Here is a 19,138-nt window from a genome sequence, read left to right on the forward strand (position 1 = left end):
ATGGGACCCGACCCACTGTTTTGGAAACCAGTGTTTACGCCACTGCTTGGCTCTCCCCTGATTGGCCGAGGCGTGTATCCCTGCAGCCATACAGTCTTGGATTGGCCGGTGGGAGTGGTCTCTCCTCAATGCAACATGGCGACTGCCCTGGTAGAACATGTTGTCGCGGATGCTGGTGCTTTTCTGAAGAGAGCACCTCTGCAGGTGACGCTTTTATATTTATTATTCACCTTTTTATTCTTCATTCACAAGAAGCATCATCATATGAGTCCAAACATGGACATAGATTGTGGTTTTGCTACGTCAGCATTACACTGTGTTCTGTTGTCTGTCTACCATTGTGCTGCTGTGATGTAGCAGCTGCAGGATGAGAGCGCATGTCTGTCTGTTGTGCTTTTTAATTTCAATGATCGCAGCATCAAGGCCACGGACCCCCATTTGATACGATTGTCTAAACATATGTTGCCATTTTATCTCTGTCTGTGTTTCTCAAACGGGGATACGTGTACCCCTAGGGGTACGTGGGGGGTACTGCAGGGGGTACAGGACAAAATGGGAATTATGTATTTTCTTTTACTGTTATGGCCTGGCCTGGGTAAGGCAAAACGTTGACAGATTTTGTGTGAACCTAAATTATGTCAATGCCTTGCCTAGTAAAACTGTTATTGAATAGAAAGCTATTTTTATTTGTCATTGTGCTGTTTTATGTTGAACATATTGGCATTGGAACGGGACTTTTGATGTACATTTTATAAGCAAAATGCTGTAGTCAGGGGAAGGGGGTATTTGGCTTCAGAAATCAGTATAAGTATGAGAACCACACAGTCAAGTTCTCAGTGTTCATTTTAATTCTGAGAGTGTACAATTGAAACAAATGGAAATATATCAATTACTTTCTTTTCTGTTTTCTGGTGTTATTTTTGCATAGTACTGTTTTTTTATTTTTATGAATTGAGTACAAAAGGACCCCAATGTAAACAAGACATTACGCTTTCTTTTTGTGGTTTAAATCCTTTTTAGTAGACAATGGGCCCTATTATGATCCAGGTCTTATGCATTATGCCTTAACTTCTTTGCCTTTTTTTATCATTTTGTTTTTGTTTTTTACATATTTCAAATAGCTGATCTGCAAGTTCACAACGTGCAGATGTAGATCAGCATTTGAAGTATTTAAAAATGTTTTTCAAAATAGTGAAAAAAAGGTAAAGAAGTTAAGGCATAAAGGCCCATTCCCACTGGGCCAGATAACAGATATCTGGAGATATTTCTCCAGATATTTTTCCATGCAAAGTGGATGGTAGATACAGATAAAAAAAGAGTCTACCACAGATATTTGCCACAGATACTTTTATCTGTGGCAAATATTTTTTTATCTGTATCTACCATCCACTTTGCATGGAAAAATATCTGGAGAAATATCTCCAGATATCTGTTATCTGGCCCAGTGGGAATGGGCCTTTAGGCATAAGACCTGGATCATAATAGGGCCCATTGTATCTGAACCGAACGGTCCTGTACTTTTCCTATGCGAACTTCTAATTAAGCATTCATTCAATCAATCAAAACCAAATGGATCCGGGCCCATTTGGTTCCATTTGTACATTTGGTTTAGTATCCAAGCATTTATTTTGGCCCACCTAGAACCACCCTCAATGATCTCTTGGGGTCTCACGGAAGTGACGGAACCCCCAGGTTGTGACACGATTGATTGATTGAAGTATTTATTAGAGGTTTGTATAGGAAAAGGTACAGTTGTCATGACAGTACAGTTCAAGGTCAACTAAAAGCATACGCTCAGGAAAGCCGAGGTTTACTTTACATTGAGATCCTTAAAAGAAATAAAAAGAAAAAATCACATAACATTGAATGACAGACAGATAGAACACAGTACCATGCAGAAAAAAGTAAAAAAAAACAGTGGTGAAAAAAACAAACATGATGCAGGTATTTACAATAGAAGGGTCAGGTGGAGGTAAGATTTGGCTAAGTTTACTGTTAACTCTTTCTCAGCCTGAACGCACTATTACGCAATTTTGCGCAAGAGCCTCCCAGCCGACACGCACTTTTACGCACTTTTTTTTTTTTTTTTTTTTTGAAACTTCAAAGCCTTCCCCAACTTCTGACATTGTTTGGAGTGAACCACATCAAAGGAAAGCCTCAAATCACCAGCCCAAACACAAACCAGCTGTCTCAGATCAGAGAAAATCACATCACATTACCACAACAATCACCAGACACAAGAGCTGTGGGAACCGTCTTGGCATTCTAGCCGAGTGAGAGCAATTGAGATGGCTGATTGATAAAAAGAGAGAGAGAGAGAGAGAGAGAGACACTGAGAGACACTGTGTGTGTGTGTGTGTGTGTGTGTGTGTGTGTGTGTGTGTGTGTGTGTGTGTGTGTGTGTGTGTGTGTGTGTGTGTGTGTGTGTGTGTGTTTGAGGAGAGGAAAAAAGAGAAAGAGCTAGTATTATTTTTTTTCAACTTCACCAGCCCAAACACAACAAACTGTCTCAGATCACAGAAAAACACATCATAATTATATTTACCTTTTGTATAGTCCATCCATAGTTTGTAGTAGTAACAGACAGTAGTAAAAGTAAGAACCATGACGATCCAGTAAAACTTTTTGTAACGGCTGTAGAAGTATAGTCCTCAGTAGTATACTAAAGCACTAAACTAAACCCCCCCCCCCCCCAAACACATGGCTGATCCTTGCCGTGAAAGCCGTACATCCAGCAATCCCAGGCCTGGGGAGGACGGTAACACAAGGTAACACAAGCTGATTGGCCACACAATGGTAACCATGGTGATTTTAGTCATTCCAGGGCCCAGGACGAGAGAGAGAGTGTAGCAGACTCTCTATGTCTCTCGACCACTCGCTCTGCCACACCTCTCTCTCTCTCTTGCTCTAATTTCCCTCTCTCTCTTTCTTAGTAAGCGGTCTTTCACTCCCCGTGTCTCTATGTCTCTCGACCACTTGCTCTGCTACACCTCTCTCTCTCTCTCTTGCTCTAATTTCCCTCTCTCTCTCTCAGTAAGCAATCTTTCACTCCCCGTGTCTCTATGTCTCTCGACCACTCTCTCTCTCTCTCTTTTTTTTCCCCAACAGCTGACATTGTTTGAGGTGATCATCACAGTAAAGTCTCAAATCACCAGCCCAAACACAACAAACTGTCTCAGATCACAGAAAAACACATCATAATTATATTTACCTTTTGTATAGTCCATCCATAGTTTGTAGTAGTAACAGACAGTAGTAAAAGTAAGATCCAGTGTTGTTGTTGGTAGTGTGAGCCAGGTCTCACAAGCCAAGCTAAAAGAGAGGCGTCAATTGGGTATGGCAAGCTATGGCAGCTCACATACCTTGGCTACAGGGGGAATATAATAAAATGTACTGTAATCGTGCCTGTTGGAAAGGTATGGCAACATGACTGGTGTCTTGCACGCCGGGCCTCGCGCGCGTGAAAGACAGCTTTTTTTTTTTTTTTTTTGCCATACCTTTTTTTTGCCATACCTTTTTTTTTCGCTGAGCTAAACGCCCTGCTCGATCGGCCGTGGTCCGCGGACCACCGCCGATCGAGCAGGGCGTTTAGCTCAGCGGCGTCAGTTCAGAAAAAGCTAAGGTTGACGCTGGAATGTCTTTACAAGATTAGGAGCATATGTATCACTGACGCTTGGATTCAGCCGTCCTGGGCCCTGGAATGACTAAAATCACCATGGTTACCATTGTGTGGCCAATCAGCTTGTGTTACCTTGTGTTACCATGGTGATTTGGTACATGACCGTCCTCCCCAGGACTGGGATTGCTGGATGGACGGCATTCACGTAGCAGCAGCCATGTGTATGGTGGGGGGGGTTTAGTTTAGTGCTTTACTATACTACTGAGGACTTGCTGGATGGACGGCAATCTCTCACCGTGTCTATATGTCTCTCTACCTCTCGCGGAAAAAAAAGGGAGAGAGAGTGTGTAGCAGACTCTCTATGTCTCTCGACCCACTCGCTCTGTTACACTGCTCTCTCTCTCTTGCTCTAATTTCTCTCTCTCTCTCTCTAACCTTACAGCCGTGATACAAGAGAGAAAGTTGGGGAGAGAGAGATTGATTGATTGATTGATTGATTGATTGATTGATTGATTGATTGAAGACTTTATTAGAAGTTTGCATAGGAAAAGGTACAGTTTCATTCACTGGTACAAGGTCTACTAAAAGGAGATCCATGAAAATACTAGGCTTATTTCCATAGTAAACCATATATCTCATATAACATTGAATGACAGACAAATAGAACACAGTACTATGCAGTAGATATGTAAAGAAAAACAAAAAAGAAAACAGTAAGAGTGCACGTGTGCGTGCGCATGCCCATGTTCGCGTGCACATGCATGTTGCACGTTGCAGAGGGGGGGGGGGGAGAGAGAGAGAGAGAGAGAGAGAGAGAGAGAGAGAGAGAGAGAGAGAGAGAGAGAGAGAGAGAGAGAGAGAGAGAGACAGTGACACAACGTAAACACATGCACGTTGCGTGCTGTTTATTGATGTAAACTCAAGACATGAATCAGACTGCATTCTGAGATAGACAGCGCCGCCGTGTGGATGACAGGCGTGCCTGCATCCACTGCTATCAGTATGGACCAGAGCCCTTATAGGTCTATTGTCCACATAACTTGAGGGATTGAGCTGAAATGTGCCTTTATACTTGAAAAGTCTGTAAAACACGTATTTGTTTACCCATTTGTTTGAAAACATACTGCCTGATGCATCATTGAAGCCAAAAATAGAAGGCTGAAAAGAGTTATGTTTGATAGCATCCTTTCGAAAACATGTATTCAGAAAGCTGTTTTGGTGATTACATCGCCTACAAACAGCCCTATTTCTAAACAATAGAAAATGATAGCAACTTACTACTTGGCGGATTTGTAAAGAGGGCGAATTGATCTTTCCATACGTATATGGAAGTTGGTATATTCACAGTAGAATGAATAGATATTCTATTTATTATACTAAAAAGTCGTTTATCTCAAAATGTCTATGCAAAAAGGCTGTTTTGATAGCAAAACAATCTTTATAAAGTTGCCATTTACTAGACTATAGAACAAGATACAGATTTTCTAGTTTGATGTATCGGAAAGAGCGCGAGCAGGCCTTTCCAATCATATGGGTGTGGTGTGCAATACACTCTACAGACGATGCGTAATCGTCCCCCAAAATGAGTGAAAAATCCGGCAGTAGAGACTTAGAGCCAGATTTAAGGGGGCTGAGAAAGAGTTAACCAGTTACGAGTGGCAGCTGCCTGTCAGTGACTTTTCAGAGCAGTTTTAAAGGAAGTTAGGGATCTACACTCCTTTTAAGGCCTAATCGTTGTGTGTGTTGCAAATCGCAGGACATCGGACAGAACATCTACACCCTGAAAGATGTGGTTGATGAGATTCGAGACAAGCCCACCAAGAGGAGTCTGGCAGTGCTCCCATACGAACTTCACCTCAAAGAGCCTTTCCCTGAATACATCAGATTAGGTACATGTCACATATACTCACATTGTCACCATTTGACATAATAAGGTGATATAATCAATGTGATGACATCACACCTTGACCTTCATCTTTTCAGATTCCTGTCACAAGCACTTTATATCTGCCCTCTGTTTTCAGTGACTGAATTCTCCAAGAAGACAGGAGACTACCCCAGTCTCTCAGCCACAGATATCAAGGTGTTGGCTCTGACCTATCAACTGGAGCGGGAGCATGTTGGAGTGGACCACCTGAAAAAAGAGCCAGACGTCAAGGTAAACAAGTGCATCTCTCCACTCCGACATGTTTCCTTTCCGAAATGTCTCCATTCCGACACTAACCCTATCTCTAACCCTAACCCTAAACCTACCCCCTATGGGAATCTCGCCACTCCGACAATAAGAAGTCAATTTCGGAGTGGCGACATGTCGGAATGAAGAGAGCCTCCCAAGGTAAACATGAGCTACGTCAACAATGGGTGAATAAGACGGTGGGGCAGATGGATAGCAGACTTGGTTATATTGGCCATCTCTTGCACTAGTCAGCAACTGTTCAATGCTGTTGATGATGTTATTTGTACACTATGACCACGTGTGTGTGTGTCTGAGCTTGCATGAACTGAAGGCACATAATATTGCTTGTATTGAGTTTCATTTACTTTTATAATGACACTACTCCTGTGTCTTTCTGTATCCGTTCTGCATATTGCTGTCTGAAACACTTTACTTTACTATAAAGTTTTATCCCGTCTTATCTATTTAATAGGATGCGGTAAGAATAAGAAACCATGACCGTTTTATTTTAGGTTCAAGTTCAGAGCACACGGCGACATCCGGAGGCTCCAGTCAATATCCCAGGATTCCACTTCCCTTCCAAGGTAAGTCTTTGCTTAGCTTTGGCAATGATTTGCGATGATATCTTCAGTTAATCTCAATGTTTTAAACATCTTGTTCAATTAAATAATCTTGGTGTATTCCTAATCATGATCACATGTAAAACAAAATGTAATGGACATTTGTGATTTGGTGGATGGCCCTCTTTAGAAGTCAGAAGATGGGACATGGAGTGGACGACAGACCCCAGCACAGCACACACAGATCACTGAGATTGCAGAGTTCAACAGCTTCCAGTTCTGGAGGAACCCACTCCCCTCCATCGAGGCTGATCTGTTTGACTTGCTGGTGAGTTGACCACAGTGGTTATAGTACATGAACCAAACCCCCGTACTACTGTCCATAAGAGGGTTGGTCGGTGTGTGTTTTTCGCTTGGAGCTAATCTAGCAAACTACAGGACCGATTAGCTGCAAATTGCAACGCTAGATTTCTTTTTTTAATATGTTGAATCTAGTGTTGCAATACATCCCATTGAACATCTAAACAGTTATTTGCTATCTGATTGTACAAACGATGTCAAACTCACCAACATTGCAGCTGTATGGAAAGCTTGAATTATCCACTTTCTATCTGCGAAGTGTTTGTTTGATAAAAATATAGTTTTTGGTGGCAAATCACTTAACGGTCCTGTGTACCATCCATCCATCCATCCATCCATCCATCGTCAACTGCTTATCCGGAATCGGGTCGCGGGGGTAACAGTTCCAACTGGGACTTCCAGAGTTCCCTATCCTGAGAAACTTCCTCCACTCCTTCCGGGAGTATACCGAGGTGTTCCTAGGCCAGTGCGGAGATATAATCCTTCCATCTGGTCTTTGCTCTGCCACGGGGTCTCCTCCCAGTGGGACGTGCATCGAGGACCTTCCTAGGAAGGCGCTTGGGGGCATCCGTACTAGATACCTGAATCTGAACCCTGAGTGAAGGAGCAGCGGATCTACTCCAAGGCTCTCTCGGGTGATTGAACTTCTCACCCTATCTCTAAGGGAGATACCAGCCACCCTTCTGAGAAAACTCATTTCGGCCGTTTTGTACCCGAGACCTTATACTTTCGGTCATGACCCACACTTCATGACCAGATAGGTGAGAGTAGGAACGAAGATTGCTCGGAAGACAAAGAGCTTTTCCTTACGGCCACCAGGTACTAAATTGCACATATTGCAGCAGGCAGGAGGACGTTGCATTATTGAAGACAAGCACTTCCAAAGTTCAACACTTTGAAGAAAGAAAAAAAAAACATGTCTCAGGGGTTGACACTAAGGCCTCAGAGGCACTGGCCCGTTGGGCAAGTACAGGTCATGTTCTACTTGCCCAAAGGTCATGCCCACTTGCCCGAAAAAGTAAATAGCCCATTATAAGATGATGATAGGTAAGATTTTAAATACTGCACAATTTAAAACGTATTTCTTTACTTTCTGGGGCTGTGCGATAAAATGTAATACCTCAATACCTCGAAATACAAAAACCTACATAGCTATGATTGAATATGTATATGGTTTCACACTTATTTTATATTTTTAAGCGTAGCAACAGTAAAAACAGCACATTATAGGTAAACGGTGCTCTCATTTTACAGTCCAGAAGACAGAGTGCTCTGGCCATGCTCAGGTGTTTAGACAGATATCTTGAGTTGTGTTTATAGACGGTTGTGTCTCCTCTCAAATGAGCACTTGCCTGGTCGGGCAACCTGAAAGCAAACTTCACATGCCCGAAGGTTTTATTTACCTGCCGGGGGCAGGTGGGCAAGCCTTAGTGTCAATGCCTGATGTCTGCTCCTGGAGTCAGGAGTTAACGGTGCTCGGAACATGATGAAACCTTTTCAAAAAGTTGGAAATGTGGATGTCATAGAGACATCGTTGATGACAGGCTGGCCACCTGAAGTCCAAGCTCCACATAGGGGCCACGCAGTTTTCACATCCACATGATTTCGGTATTTTTGGTGAACTGCCCCTTTTATGTTGTAATCATGTTTGTTTTTGCTCGTAGAACGTGGAAGAGGTTTCTGTATTGGACAACAGTGGCACGGAGACCGAGACGTTGTCCCCTACGGAAGACATCCATGCAGAGTACAGAGAGAACCCTGAGGCATTCTCAGATGAAGGGAGTGAGGTACGGATGGGACTATAAGCGATATTATCGTTTATCATGATAAAAAACTCACAATGATCGTATCGTGGAGATTTAATTTTTCCTGAAATCGTCCTCCGTCATGCACTGGGATCAATTCACCTTTTATTTGCCGAGCTGCATATCCGGTACCATTTAAACCCTCTATTTGTGAAACGTACTTATAATATACGCACTTGATACGGTCTTTTTTTTCACTATCTACCAAATCTCTTTGCCAAAAAATAGCCGATCTACAAGATCACAACACGTCGCAACGCGGCGCGTTGTGAGCTTGTAGATCGCCTATTTTGTGTCAAATGTTCCGCCCCAGGATAATGGATGTTGGGGATATTTTGATTATCGTAAATCACGATTTCTTTGGTCACAATAATCGTGATATGACATTTTCATATTTTCCCATCCCTAGAGTGAGGAGGAAGAGGATGAAGACGATGATGATGGAGGTGGTTGGATCACTCCCAGTAACATCAAGCAAGTGAAGATGGAGTCAGGTGTTGAGACAGTTCCAACTGGTGTCAAAGTGGGCTGCATGACTACTGACTTTGCCATGCAGGTAACGGATGGGTGGTTACATGTTTGTTGAAACCATGGGGAAAACCATGTCACTTACTTGCATAGTGTAAAATGTACAGGTATGTTCAACCTCAGGATGCCCTGGTGGCTTAAGCAGATAAAGGAACCATTTTCTTTCAAACCTCATCACTAACGCTCACTACCGTATGTTGCCATTTCTATCTAAATGCTTTCAGCAAAGATATTTAGTGTAGCCCTTGGGAATATGGTCAAATAAGTATAGGGTTTATGTGGCTAAGTGTTTCAAATCAGGACAGGTTATGTGTCAATAGGCTCTGTGCATAACTGTAGTCCCAGTTCTCAGGAGTTGGCATACTTCAGTTCCAGTTCATTTCCACCATACTGTAGCTTAATTTGATTGACTCATCAGCATCAGATTTTAACATGTTGTGTGTGTTTCCGGTGCAAACCTGCTGCTGGGCCAATAAAATGAAGCACTTGGAAAATTATCTGGAACATGAAACAAGTATGCCACCTTCTGGAAACCGGGACCACAGTTATTCACAGAGCCGCCGATTACACCCTCTCTACCCTGACGTTTCCATTCTCAACTCTTTCCTTTCTCAGTAAAGTACAATAAATATATTATTATATACATCGTTATATTACATTGACAAAGTTGTCTTCTTTCCAGAACGTTCTCATTCAGATTGGACTGCATGTCCTTTCTGTTAACGGAATGCTCATAAAGCAAGCAAGAAACTACATCCTACGATGCCACGCTTGTTTTAAGTAAGAACATTTAATCCTGTATCAGTATTATAAGTGTGATTTTGCTTTTCTATTAATATATATATTTTCTTTGTTAATATTTTCTTTGTTAATTCCATTACTGCTATCATTGTTTATTTGTGCTGTATATTGTCATATAATTTATCTAGTAGTCAATATACTACTTCTGATCCATTTTTGACTTCACTGCACTATCACTTATTGTGAATATAGTGGCTGATAAAGGGAAATTACTGCTAAAATATTTATATACATATATATTAATAATAGTCTTAAAGTTACCTAGTGGTAGTGTACCTTTTAAACTTTCATGTTTTAACTTTACATAAGCCTAAGGTCCTGCATTGTTGAGAACCTCCCAATGTAAATATTTGTTTGTACTGTTTATAACCTTTGTGACAAATTAACTGAAATACATATTTTAATTTCAGGACCACAACAAATATGGAAAAGGTATTCTGCCCTCACTGTGGTAACAAGACACTAAAGAAGATTGCAGTGACCATCAATGAGGATGGTAGCATAAACATGCATTTCTCCAAAAACCCCAAAGCGATGAACCGAAAGGGATTGAGGGTAAGATAAAAAAAAAAAAAAAGATTTGTGATACACTTTATGCACAATTGCACATACCGCTTTCCTTGGGGCTGTGTTCACTTACGTAAACCAGGAGTGCTCTCAACAGAACACGCAATACTTTCAACTTGCGAGCTCTCCGTTTTGAAGAATAAATTGTACAGCATATCTCTGAAATGCGTGGTTCAACAGCAATCTACTTTTTATATACACCAAATGTAGTTCAGTACACTCAATATATTGCCGGTTTACAAACAAGTTCAGACCAATAAAGAATCTGATTTATTTTTTACAGCAAGCTTTCGACTTGCTGGTACAAAACTTTTTTTTTTTGTATAGAAGATGAGTTGAACAGTTAAAATGACTGTCATCTCCCTTGCAGCACTCCCTGCCCATGCCTAAAGGTGGGAAACACACCAACAACCCCCATCTAGTGGAGGACCAGCGCTTCCCCCAGCAGAGGCCAGCTCGCAAGGCCCAGAAGAAGACGGACGTTCTAAACCAGGACTACATGGCCAGCGGCTCGCCGTTCTGCGAGAACGACATCTACAGCCGTGCCGCCAACCTGCACATTCGGGACGGCCACGGAGGAGGTGGCCGACGGCGGGTGAACCCCAACGCCGCCCACAAGAAGTTTGTCAAAAAGAGGTGAAGACGTCACGTGATATACCGGGAAACGTTATGCGGTAGCAATAAGGGACGGAGCCAAGCTAAAAGGAACGCCTGCTAAAGCAAGATGAAGGCTGTATCCCATTCAGCAAAAAAAAAAGTAATCGTACTATATCCACAAAAGGCCAAATATATTTTGTGTACTTCTGTATGGGAGAAAATATATTTTCAGTGAGCAAATTGTCATATTTGAAAAGGGTCCCAAATACATTAAAATACATATTTTGGCCTCTTTTGTATTTGATTATTTTTTGCGGTATGAATTGGCTTGCCTCTCTAAGACAACTGGCATTACCCATGTTATAAGAGATTGAATACAAACTCTGTATTTTGTTAACTGACTCTGCACTAATGTTAAATTAAACGTATTGTTAAACCCTGTGCAAACGTGTTGTGAATTTGCTTGTCCATGCAACCTGCTCTATATCAGGGCTTCTCAACCTTTTCAGGCTGTGACCACACAATCATATTTTAACTGGGGACCACGACGAGCACTAAGAGTTGAGGAATTACATTCTATATAACACGGTTCTATTGTGAAAATAGCCGATCTACATGCTCACAACACCTCGCGAGGTGTTGAGCATGTAGATCTGCTGTTTTCACAATTTCTAGCCAATTTGGCCAATGTTTAATTATCATTTTAGAGGTATTAAAGTCCTTAATACAGGTTGAGAACCACTGCTCTATATATTACTGATATTCGAAGTTACATTTATTATCCACAATGACAGCTGCTTTTCTACACCCATTTTACCAAATGTATCAAACAAGTCCTGAGTCTCCTGACCTAGAATAATGACATGTGATTACCTAGATTTGATTTCAGAACCTTTACTTTAAATAAAACCCATTTACATGTATAAAATTCCTTAAAGCTACAATCCATTTGTGTGTGTGAAAACATTTCACGTCTTTTTCACCAGTGTTTATTTCTTTATGGTGTATAATAAAATAACTAACATGTCATCATATTCTATTGACATTTACATCGTTGGATAGGACCACTACTGGTTGAAGAGGTATTGCAAGAAGCTCTAAGCCAATATTTTCTCCACTAAGTTTTTCCATCCTGGCAATAGGGCCTGCTTCAGTCTGAATCCTGAGTAGAACATAAGTCTTATGGATTGCAGCCTAATTCAAACATTATGGTTTTCACCAATATACCCCAACCCACTTCCATACGACAGTGATTTATGAAGAATATAGCTATATCTTTATTTTGTAAAGCACTTTGTAGATCTGTTTAGAAAAGCACTATACCACCAAAGTGTATTTATTAGAGTAGACTCAAGAATCACCTTAAAGGACAACTTTGTTTTTTTACAACAAGGGTTCATATTTTAGATTGTAATTAGAGAAAAGTAAAGGGTGAGTTTTAAGAGGTTTTCATTTACTGCAAAAGAAAAAAGGATGCTCCGATTTTTGGGGCCGATACCAATCAACTGGAATCAGATATCTGACGATACCGATATTCTTGATAACGGCGTCAAATCCATACATTCTTCTATTTATAGCAGCATTTATATATTTAATGATTCTTCTTACAAAACATTGACATTGTATATTAAGTATAAACATTAGGAGATTGCAGGCTGAGGTCCTTTAGTATCCAATTCAACTTGTAGGAGTTGAAGCTGAGGTTACATTCAGTCCCATAGATAAATATTGCGAAAATTAGCTGATCTAGCTTTTAGATCGGCAAAGCCGATACCGATCAAAGCCGATCGAGGCATTATCGGCTGATCGCGATCACTCACCGTCACATCTCTACACAACTGTTTTACAAAGTCAAAATATGTGAAAGAAAAAGATTGGTATATACCATCCATCTCGTCTTTACTTCCCTGCCTGCTGAGCCTGACCCAAAAACAAAAGCATAGAAGATTTATTTTTACAAGAAATTACAAACAAATTTAAAACAAATTCAAAACTTGGAACACTTTGCCCCCTTTTCAACTGTATTAGTCCTAAGGTAAATGCTCATTTCAAGATAAGCAATATAGTGAAGACCAATTATATGTAGACAGCAGTATATTTTCTGCTTGATCCAGTATTTGTTGTATGGCTGGTATGTTTGAGTGTCAGCCCTGGCCTGTACACAAGGCAGCTCAGGTCTGCCAGGTCGTCAATGAAGTCAAACAACTGACTGATTTATAAATGATAGAAAGCAGTAAATGAAAACATTTGAACACTCATCTTTTCTCTAATTACAATCTAAAATATGAACCTTTGTTGAAAACAGTCAACTGGGCAAACTGATCCAATATAAAAAGATGTGTGACCATTACTCCAACGTAAACTCGTCTTGTGTGGCTTCCATTTCTATTGCTTCAGGACTCGGGTCATTTAGTATAGCGTCCAACTCGAGGTCAGAGAAGCTCGGAGCCGATTCAGCAGGTTCCGACTCCTTGGACAAAGAACAAGAATCCATTACAGGTTCAGTGGGTCGAGGTTCTTCCTCTGCAGTGTTGAGGATGTCACTCATGACAGGCTCAGGGATGCTCAGGCTACTGAGCTCGCTGCTGATGTCCACCTCTGGTGCCACCACCACCTCACGCTTGGGCAACACAAACTCCAAAGGCTCCAGGACTGCGTTCACGTCAACGCGACCCAGGTTGCCGTACTTGTGGAGTTGTGTTGGAGGAACGCCTAAAGAGAGAGGAATAGAACAAAGTTCAATTAAAATGTATCACAATCGGAGTTCATTTACAAAGTGTGTTTGCAAAAACAAGGAATATGATTTAATTGCTTTCTATACACAAAAGAAGAAAATTGTACAAAACACCAATTGTATGATTAGCTACACATTTAATCTTAAGCACAAATGTGTATTTAAGACTAAGAATTATACACAAGGGTTTCTGCTCGTAACTTAGCATTTACACGATTAATGCACAACGTGCAATTACTGTTAATTACACTAATTGCACTGAAATTGTACTGCATTCACATAATTCATTGAATATTGCACTTTGTTCTGTAAACCAGATGATGGAAATAAATTAAGTTACAGGTCACAGGTCTATAGTATGGTTGAAGTGGAGCCATTTAGTTGTCCATGAGGATAACTGCACAGAGGAAGAAGCGTTCCAAAACAAGTTGCAGCAGACTGCATTTTACCAGTAGGCTCAGGTGCACAGGCAGGCCGGGAACACTTCTTTGTTACGTTAGATTATCACCACTTTAACCATTATGTTATGTTTTAACTATTACAAAATAGCAGATATACAAGCTCGCAGCGCAGCACCGAGTGCTGCGTTGCAAGCTTGTAGATCTGCTATTTTTGAAAAATCGCTTAACTTTGTGCTAATCTTTAAATATATATATTTTTAAAGCAAACTTTTGTAAATCTTTGCTCCTGGCAGCTGGGTCCCTGGAACAAAATATTTTGCGATGGGGGGGTCAGCGGTCAAATACATATATTTCTAGGGGTCTTTGATTAAAAGGTTTGAGCACCACTGATCATAGAAACATACATTTTTTCAGAAAACCTTTTAAGCACTTACCCAGAATGAGAGCTAACTGGGCTGGAGGGAACAGGACTTGCAGACAGCGGTTGAGGAAAGGAACCAGGTCCTCTGCAAAGGCACAGCAGAACTGCACAAACAGCTCCTTCTCCCTGCTGCTGAAGGCTGACTCGTCTGCCCTGTGGAACACCAGGATCAGCTTGGTCACCTGGACGGAAAACAGAAATTATTAAAGCATCCGTGCCATATTATACTGGAACAAATATACAGTACAAGTAGAATATACAGCATATTGTCAAATATAAAATACAGTTGGCCATTTTTGGTTTGTTACACAAATGCAGCATGCCAACGTGATCTCTGTGGACCGTGGGTACATCTCAAACGTAACATGCCCATACCTAGGCCTGTCACAATTATTGCATAATCGCAATTATTTGACACAATCGCAATTATTTTGTCATAATCGTTTCCATGTTGAAAAGTGTTGTTACATTTTCTAAAATAGCAGATGTACAAGCTCACAACGCGTTGCATCGCAACATGGTGTGAGCTTGTAGATCGGCTATTTCCACTATCAATGTTCTTTTTTAAGTATAACGTTGACAAATATGTCAGTAATTTCTTTGTATATTTAGGTTAGGTGTCATATCTGCCATGTGCAACTCAATGACGAAAACACAATTAAATCGTTAATCGCAATTACAGTATTTAAGTGACAATTAATCGTGACAGCCCTACATGTTACCTTCATTAGTGCATCCTCGATGTACTTGGTGACCTCCTGTGCCAGCCCCACGGGGCAGCAGAGTCGCAGGTCGTTGAAGGCGGTCAGGATGTTGTTGAGGAAGCAGGCAAGGGGCTGGAAGTCCAGCAGAGCCATGGGGGGCTGCAGGGTGCCCGGCTGCGTGCTGGGTGCCACCACTGGGATGGCGGCACCCAGCATGGAGGGCAGGGAGATCAGTGTGTACATGTTCATATCCTCCTGGAACTTGTCGACCGCCTAGTGGGTGATAAATATTGTTGAGACGATACAATGTCTCTATGATCTGCCTTTTCAAAGATATCGTATATATGTTGTGATACAATGAGGGAGCCTTATTAAAAAAAAGAATCCTGTTGAATTGTTAATACAGAGATTCAATGCAAAATTCATTTAAACCTGCATTGTGGTATAGTAGTTCTCAAACTTTACAATTGCAAGGTCTGCCCTTCACTCTGACAGTATACAAACAAAGCTACAATACGGTCCATTTGGTATTGGTACTCAACTCTGACAGTATACAAATGAAACCAAATGGACCCGTAAGGTTTACATACTTGTAAGGATCAATGTAGAACTCCCAAAAGGAACCCAGAGAGTCCCTGGACCCCACTTTGAGGACCACTGGTCTAAATGGTCTGTTACTCATTTTTTTTTTTGTTTTAATTACCTTGTAGGTGGTTGTACTGTAACTTGAAAAATAACCATAAAAACCAACATGAAAAAGAATCGTGATAATATCGTGTATCATGATACCGCTTGGAAAAATATTGTGAAATTGTATTTTCCCATATCGCACCCCCCTTACCTCCAGCACAGCCTTGTGGAAGGTGTCCGCTGCCACCCTCTGGAACATGGGCGGCAGCTGGCCCCGGAAGTCGGCCCCCACCCGGCTGAAGGACAGGCCGAAGTACATGCACTGGCCCAGCAGGGAGTCCAGTCGTCCGCCCACCTGATGAAGATATCATATTATTATTGTTACCATGATTGATTATGTCTGTTTGACGTTATTAACAGTAGATTATGCGTTCATCGATTATATTCATATCTAGTACTTTATGATACATTATGATATTTGATAGCTTATAAGAGTGTAGAAGTATTCTGATTGTTCTTTAGTACAGTATAACTGTGATCTCTGACTCTCTTACCACTGACGCAAGTGCAATTGTAATTCTGACCCATGATATATCATGTTACATAAACATAACCACCACCACCTAGAATATTGGCGTGTCTCCTAATTGCCTCATCGATTATTGATTGATCAGAATTCCACGACACACCCCACGCTGGAGGTCCCTCTCCAGGGTCTGCAGGAACTCGGCCACCCTCTGCACCACCCAGCCGTAGAAGATGGCACTCTCATTGATCGTCTGGCCCACGGGAGGAGGCATCATCGGGTCTTCATCGGAGAAGATGGCGCGGTACTGCGTGATGATGTCGAACAGGTGCACCCGGCACGCCTCGATGGTCTTGGTGATGTGGAAGTAGGGGTCGTCGGCGGGGATGGCGGCAAGGATGGAGTTCAGCCAGCTGCCGCGCGCCTGCAGGAACTTCACCCTCAGCTCCGCCTCCGTGAACACGTCCATCCTGCGGAGGTAGCCAATCACGCGGAGGCAGACGGGAAGCTGGGAGTTGCTGCGCAGCTGCTGCAGCAGCTGGTTCAGCATGAGCTGAGCGGACTGACGAACCTCCTGGACAATTCCCTGATGATGAAAAGGTTTTTATTATTATATATTCATGTATTGCTTTGATTAGACTGGACAGTGAAGACTAAAAGGAAAGTTAAGTTAAGAGGACAAGGATGTAGCCCCTTTTGGGATCCTGTTGACCTTTTTTTGGAATTTGGGAAGCGGTAACCAGGATCCTTTAAAGGTCCGTCCACTCTCGTTGCGATCGGATGTGCACACTGGGAGCGCACTCACGTATAGGGTATTAGTACTACAGCGCACTCCCACTGTGCATATTCCGAGCGCACCCCAACGCGGGACTAGCCCCAAAACATGATTGGTCATTGTTCCGGATTGACATGGTTCACTTCCTGGGGCCGTGAACGGAGATGAAGCGACGTTGTCCGTGACCAGACAGTGGTACCCGTGTGTACCAGGGAGAGTTGATGGACCTTCATGAGACCCTGGTTACCGCCTTTCCAAATAAAACTAAAAGGTAAACAGATTCCCGAAAGGGGCTAACAAGTCTGTAACGTTACCTGGATCACTGGCAGTGATGATGAATGCTTCTTCTCCAGCCTCTTGACATAGGCTGCCAGCTCCAGGGCTTCCTCGTAGTAACCGTTGCGGACACATGTGTCCATGAGCTGAGGGATCTCCAAGATCTCCAGGATCTCAGTGTGACGATTCAACGTGAGGCTGTTCATGCGACGACTGGCCCCGATCTCTTCTGCCTCCGTCATGAAACCCCTGGATGATGACAGAAACACCACATGACAACATGATTGCATTGTCCCTATTCAATTCGTTTCAAAAGGCTTTATTGGCATGCCGCATGAGAAAACATACCTAACATTGCCAAAGCATTAAAAAATATACAGTATATGTCTGTACAATTGAAGGGAATAGAATGATGCGTTCTCAGAGCTTTTACATCTAACTTACAAAAACATAATAAGAACTGTGCATTTGCTGTCAGGAATAGTTAGCCTATATATATAGGTCTATATACACGTAGGAAAGTGTGTGCATAAATAGCTGCGGTTTATTGCTTTGTCTTTCTACAAATCACACACATAAAATCCCCAGTGTCCATTTATCTATTATTTCTTGACTATACAAATCATTTTCACTTGTAGATGAATTAATAATTATCATTAATATTATTTAATGTCGTTATATTCGTTTTTTATATAATTTTGTATGATGTATTATTTGATTGTTTTTTAAATTATTATTTCGATTATGAAAACCTGCACTCAATCCAAAGGAGCTTTATTGGCATGAGGAAACATTACCCGTTTACATTGCCAAAGAAAGTGTCAAAATAACACCCACAGACCTGCATTTTTCCCCGAAGCTGGGCAGCTTGTCCAGCAGCGCGGAGACGCTGCTCTCGACGCGGCCGAAGTCCCGGTAGATCTCCTGGGTGCAGTCGGCCGTGCGGATGAACGTCTTGTAGTTGGAGAAGGCCAGCTCCCGGGTCTGCATCAGGATGCCCGCCCGCTCCTCCGCCAGCCGCTCCGGCTCGCGGTTCAGCTTGTCCACGCCGAACGAGCTGAGCTCGGACAGGTAGGCCGCGAAGTCCGGGTTGTTCCTCCAGTTCTCCGGGAAGCTGTCCTTGAAGATCGAGGCCAGGATGCTCACGTCTTCCACGTCGACTACGGCCGCTGCCATGTTTACTGGAGAACTTTGACAGTTGTAGTTGATCCCGAATGATACAGAAGCAGAACTATAATGTCAGTCAGGTCCTCTGACACTAGGTGGAACTGTTCTCTACATCAGTGATGCACGTGAAAGCACGCCACTATACTGATGAGATGCGCACTTTATCCAAGTTACATTTATTTCATGTCATGTTATCCATGAACAACACAAAAATAATATGAACCTGCTTCCCTTTCCTGGGTCTGGCTTCTTCTTGTTCTTCGTGTACATTTACTGTAGGTGGCTAGCGCCCTCTAGCGATGAATGTGGTGAGAAAAAGAACTTATGTGAACTACAACTTGACCTTCACTTTATTCTTGTCAATTTGTCAAATTGTCACATCACAAGTTTTCATTTTACCTGACGATTAATTGTCACTAAAATAATTGCGATTAATGATTTAATTGTGTTAGCTTCTGGCTTGTAGTCTGTGTTAATTTATATGGCAGATA

The 19,138-nt window shown here is 42.0% G+C and overlaps 2 protein-coding genes across 2 annotated transcripts; one reads left to right on the forward strand and one right to left on the reverse strand.

Moving 5' to 3' along the window:
- Nucleotides 1-135: 135 nt before the first annotated feature.
- Nucleotides 136-11,454, forward strand: nob1 (NIN1 (RPN12) binding protein 1 homolog; the record flags this gene model as incomplete). The annotated part of the gene is made up of 10 exons (XM_080730607.1): nt 136-204; nt 5,376-5,508; nt 5,644-5,777; nt 6,308-6,379; nt 6,546-6,683; nt 8,380-8,502; nt 8,930-9,076; nt 9,731-9,828; nt 10,260-10,404; nt 10,787-11,454. The coding sequence occupies 10 exons, from the start codon at nt 136-138 to the stop codon at nt 11,054-11,056; spliced, it is 1,329 nt and encodes a 442-aa protein (XP_080586733.1). The 3' UTR covers nt 11,057-11,454.
- A 928-nt stretch (nt 11,455-12,382) lies between these two features.
- cog8 (component of oligomeric golgi complex 8) lies at nt 12,383-18,873 on the reverse strand. The gene is made up of 7 exons (XM_080730602.1): nt 18,322-18,873; nt 17,519-17,729; nt 16,593-17,015; nt 16,115-16,258; nt 15,292-15,546; nt 14,583-14,751; nt 12,383-13,725 (listed from the first exon to the last, which is right to left on the reverse strand). The coding sequence occupies exons 1-7, from the start codon at nt 18,654-18,656 to the stop codon at nt 13,361-13,363; spliced, it is 1,902 nt and encodes a 633-aa protein (XP_080586728.1). The 5' UTR covers nt 18,657-18,873; the 3' UTR covers nt 12,383-13,360.
- Between the last annotated feature and the right edge of the window lie 265 nt (nt 18,874-19,138).

Source organism: Nannobrachium achirus (assembly GCF_963921795.1).
Source record: "Nannobrachium achirus genome assembly, chromosome: 7".
Classification (NCBI taxonomy): Eukaryota; Metazoa; Chordata; class Actinopteri; order Myctophiformes; family Myctophidae; genus Nannobrachium; species Nannobrachium achirus.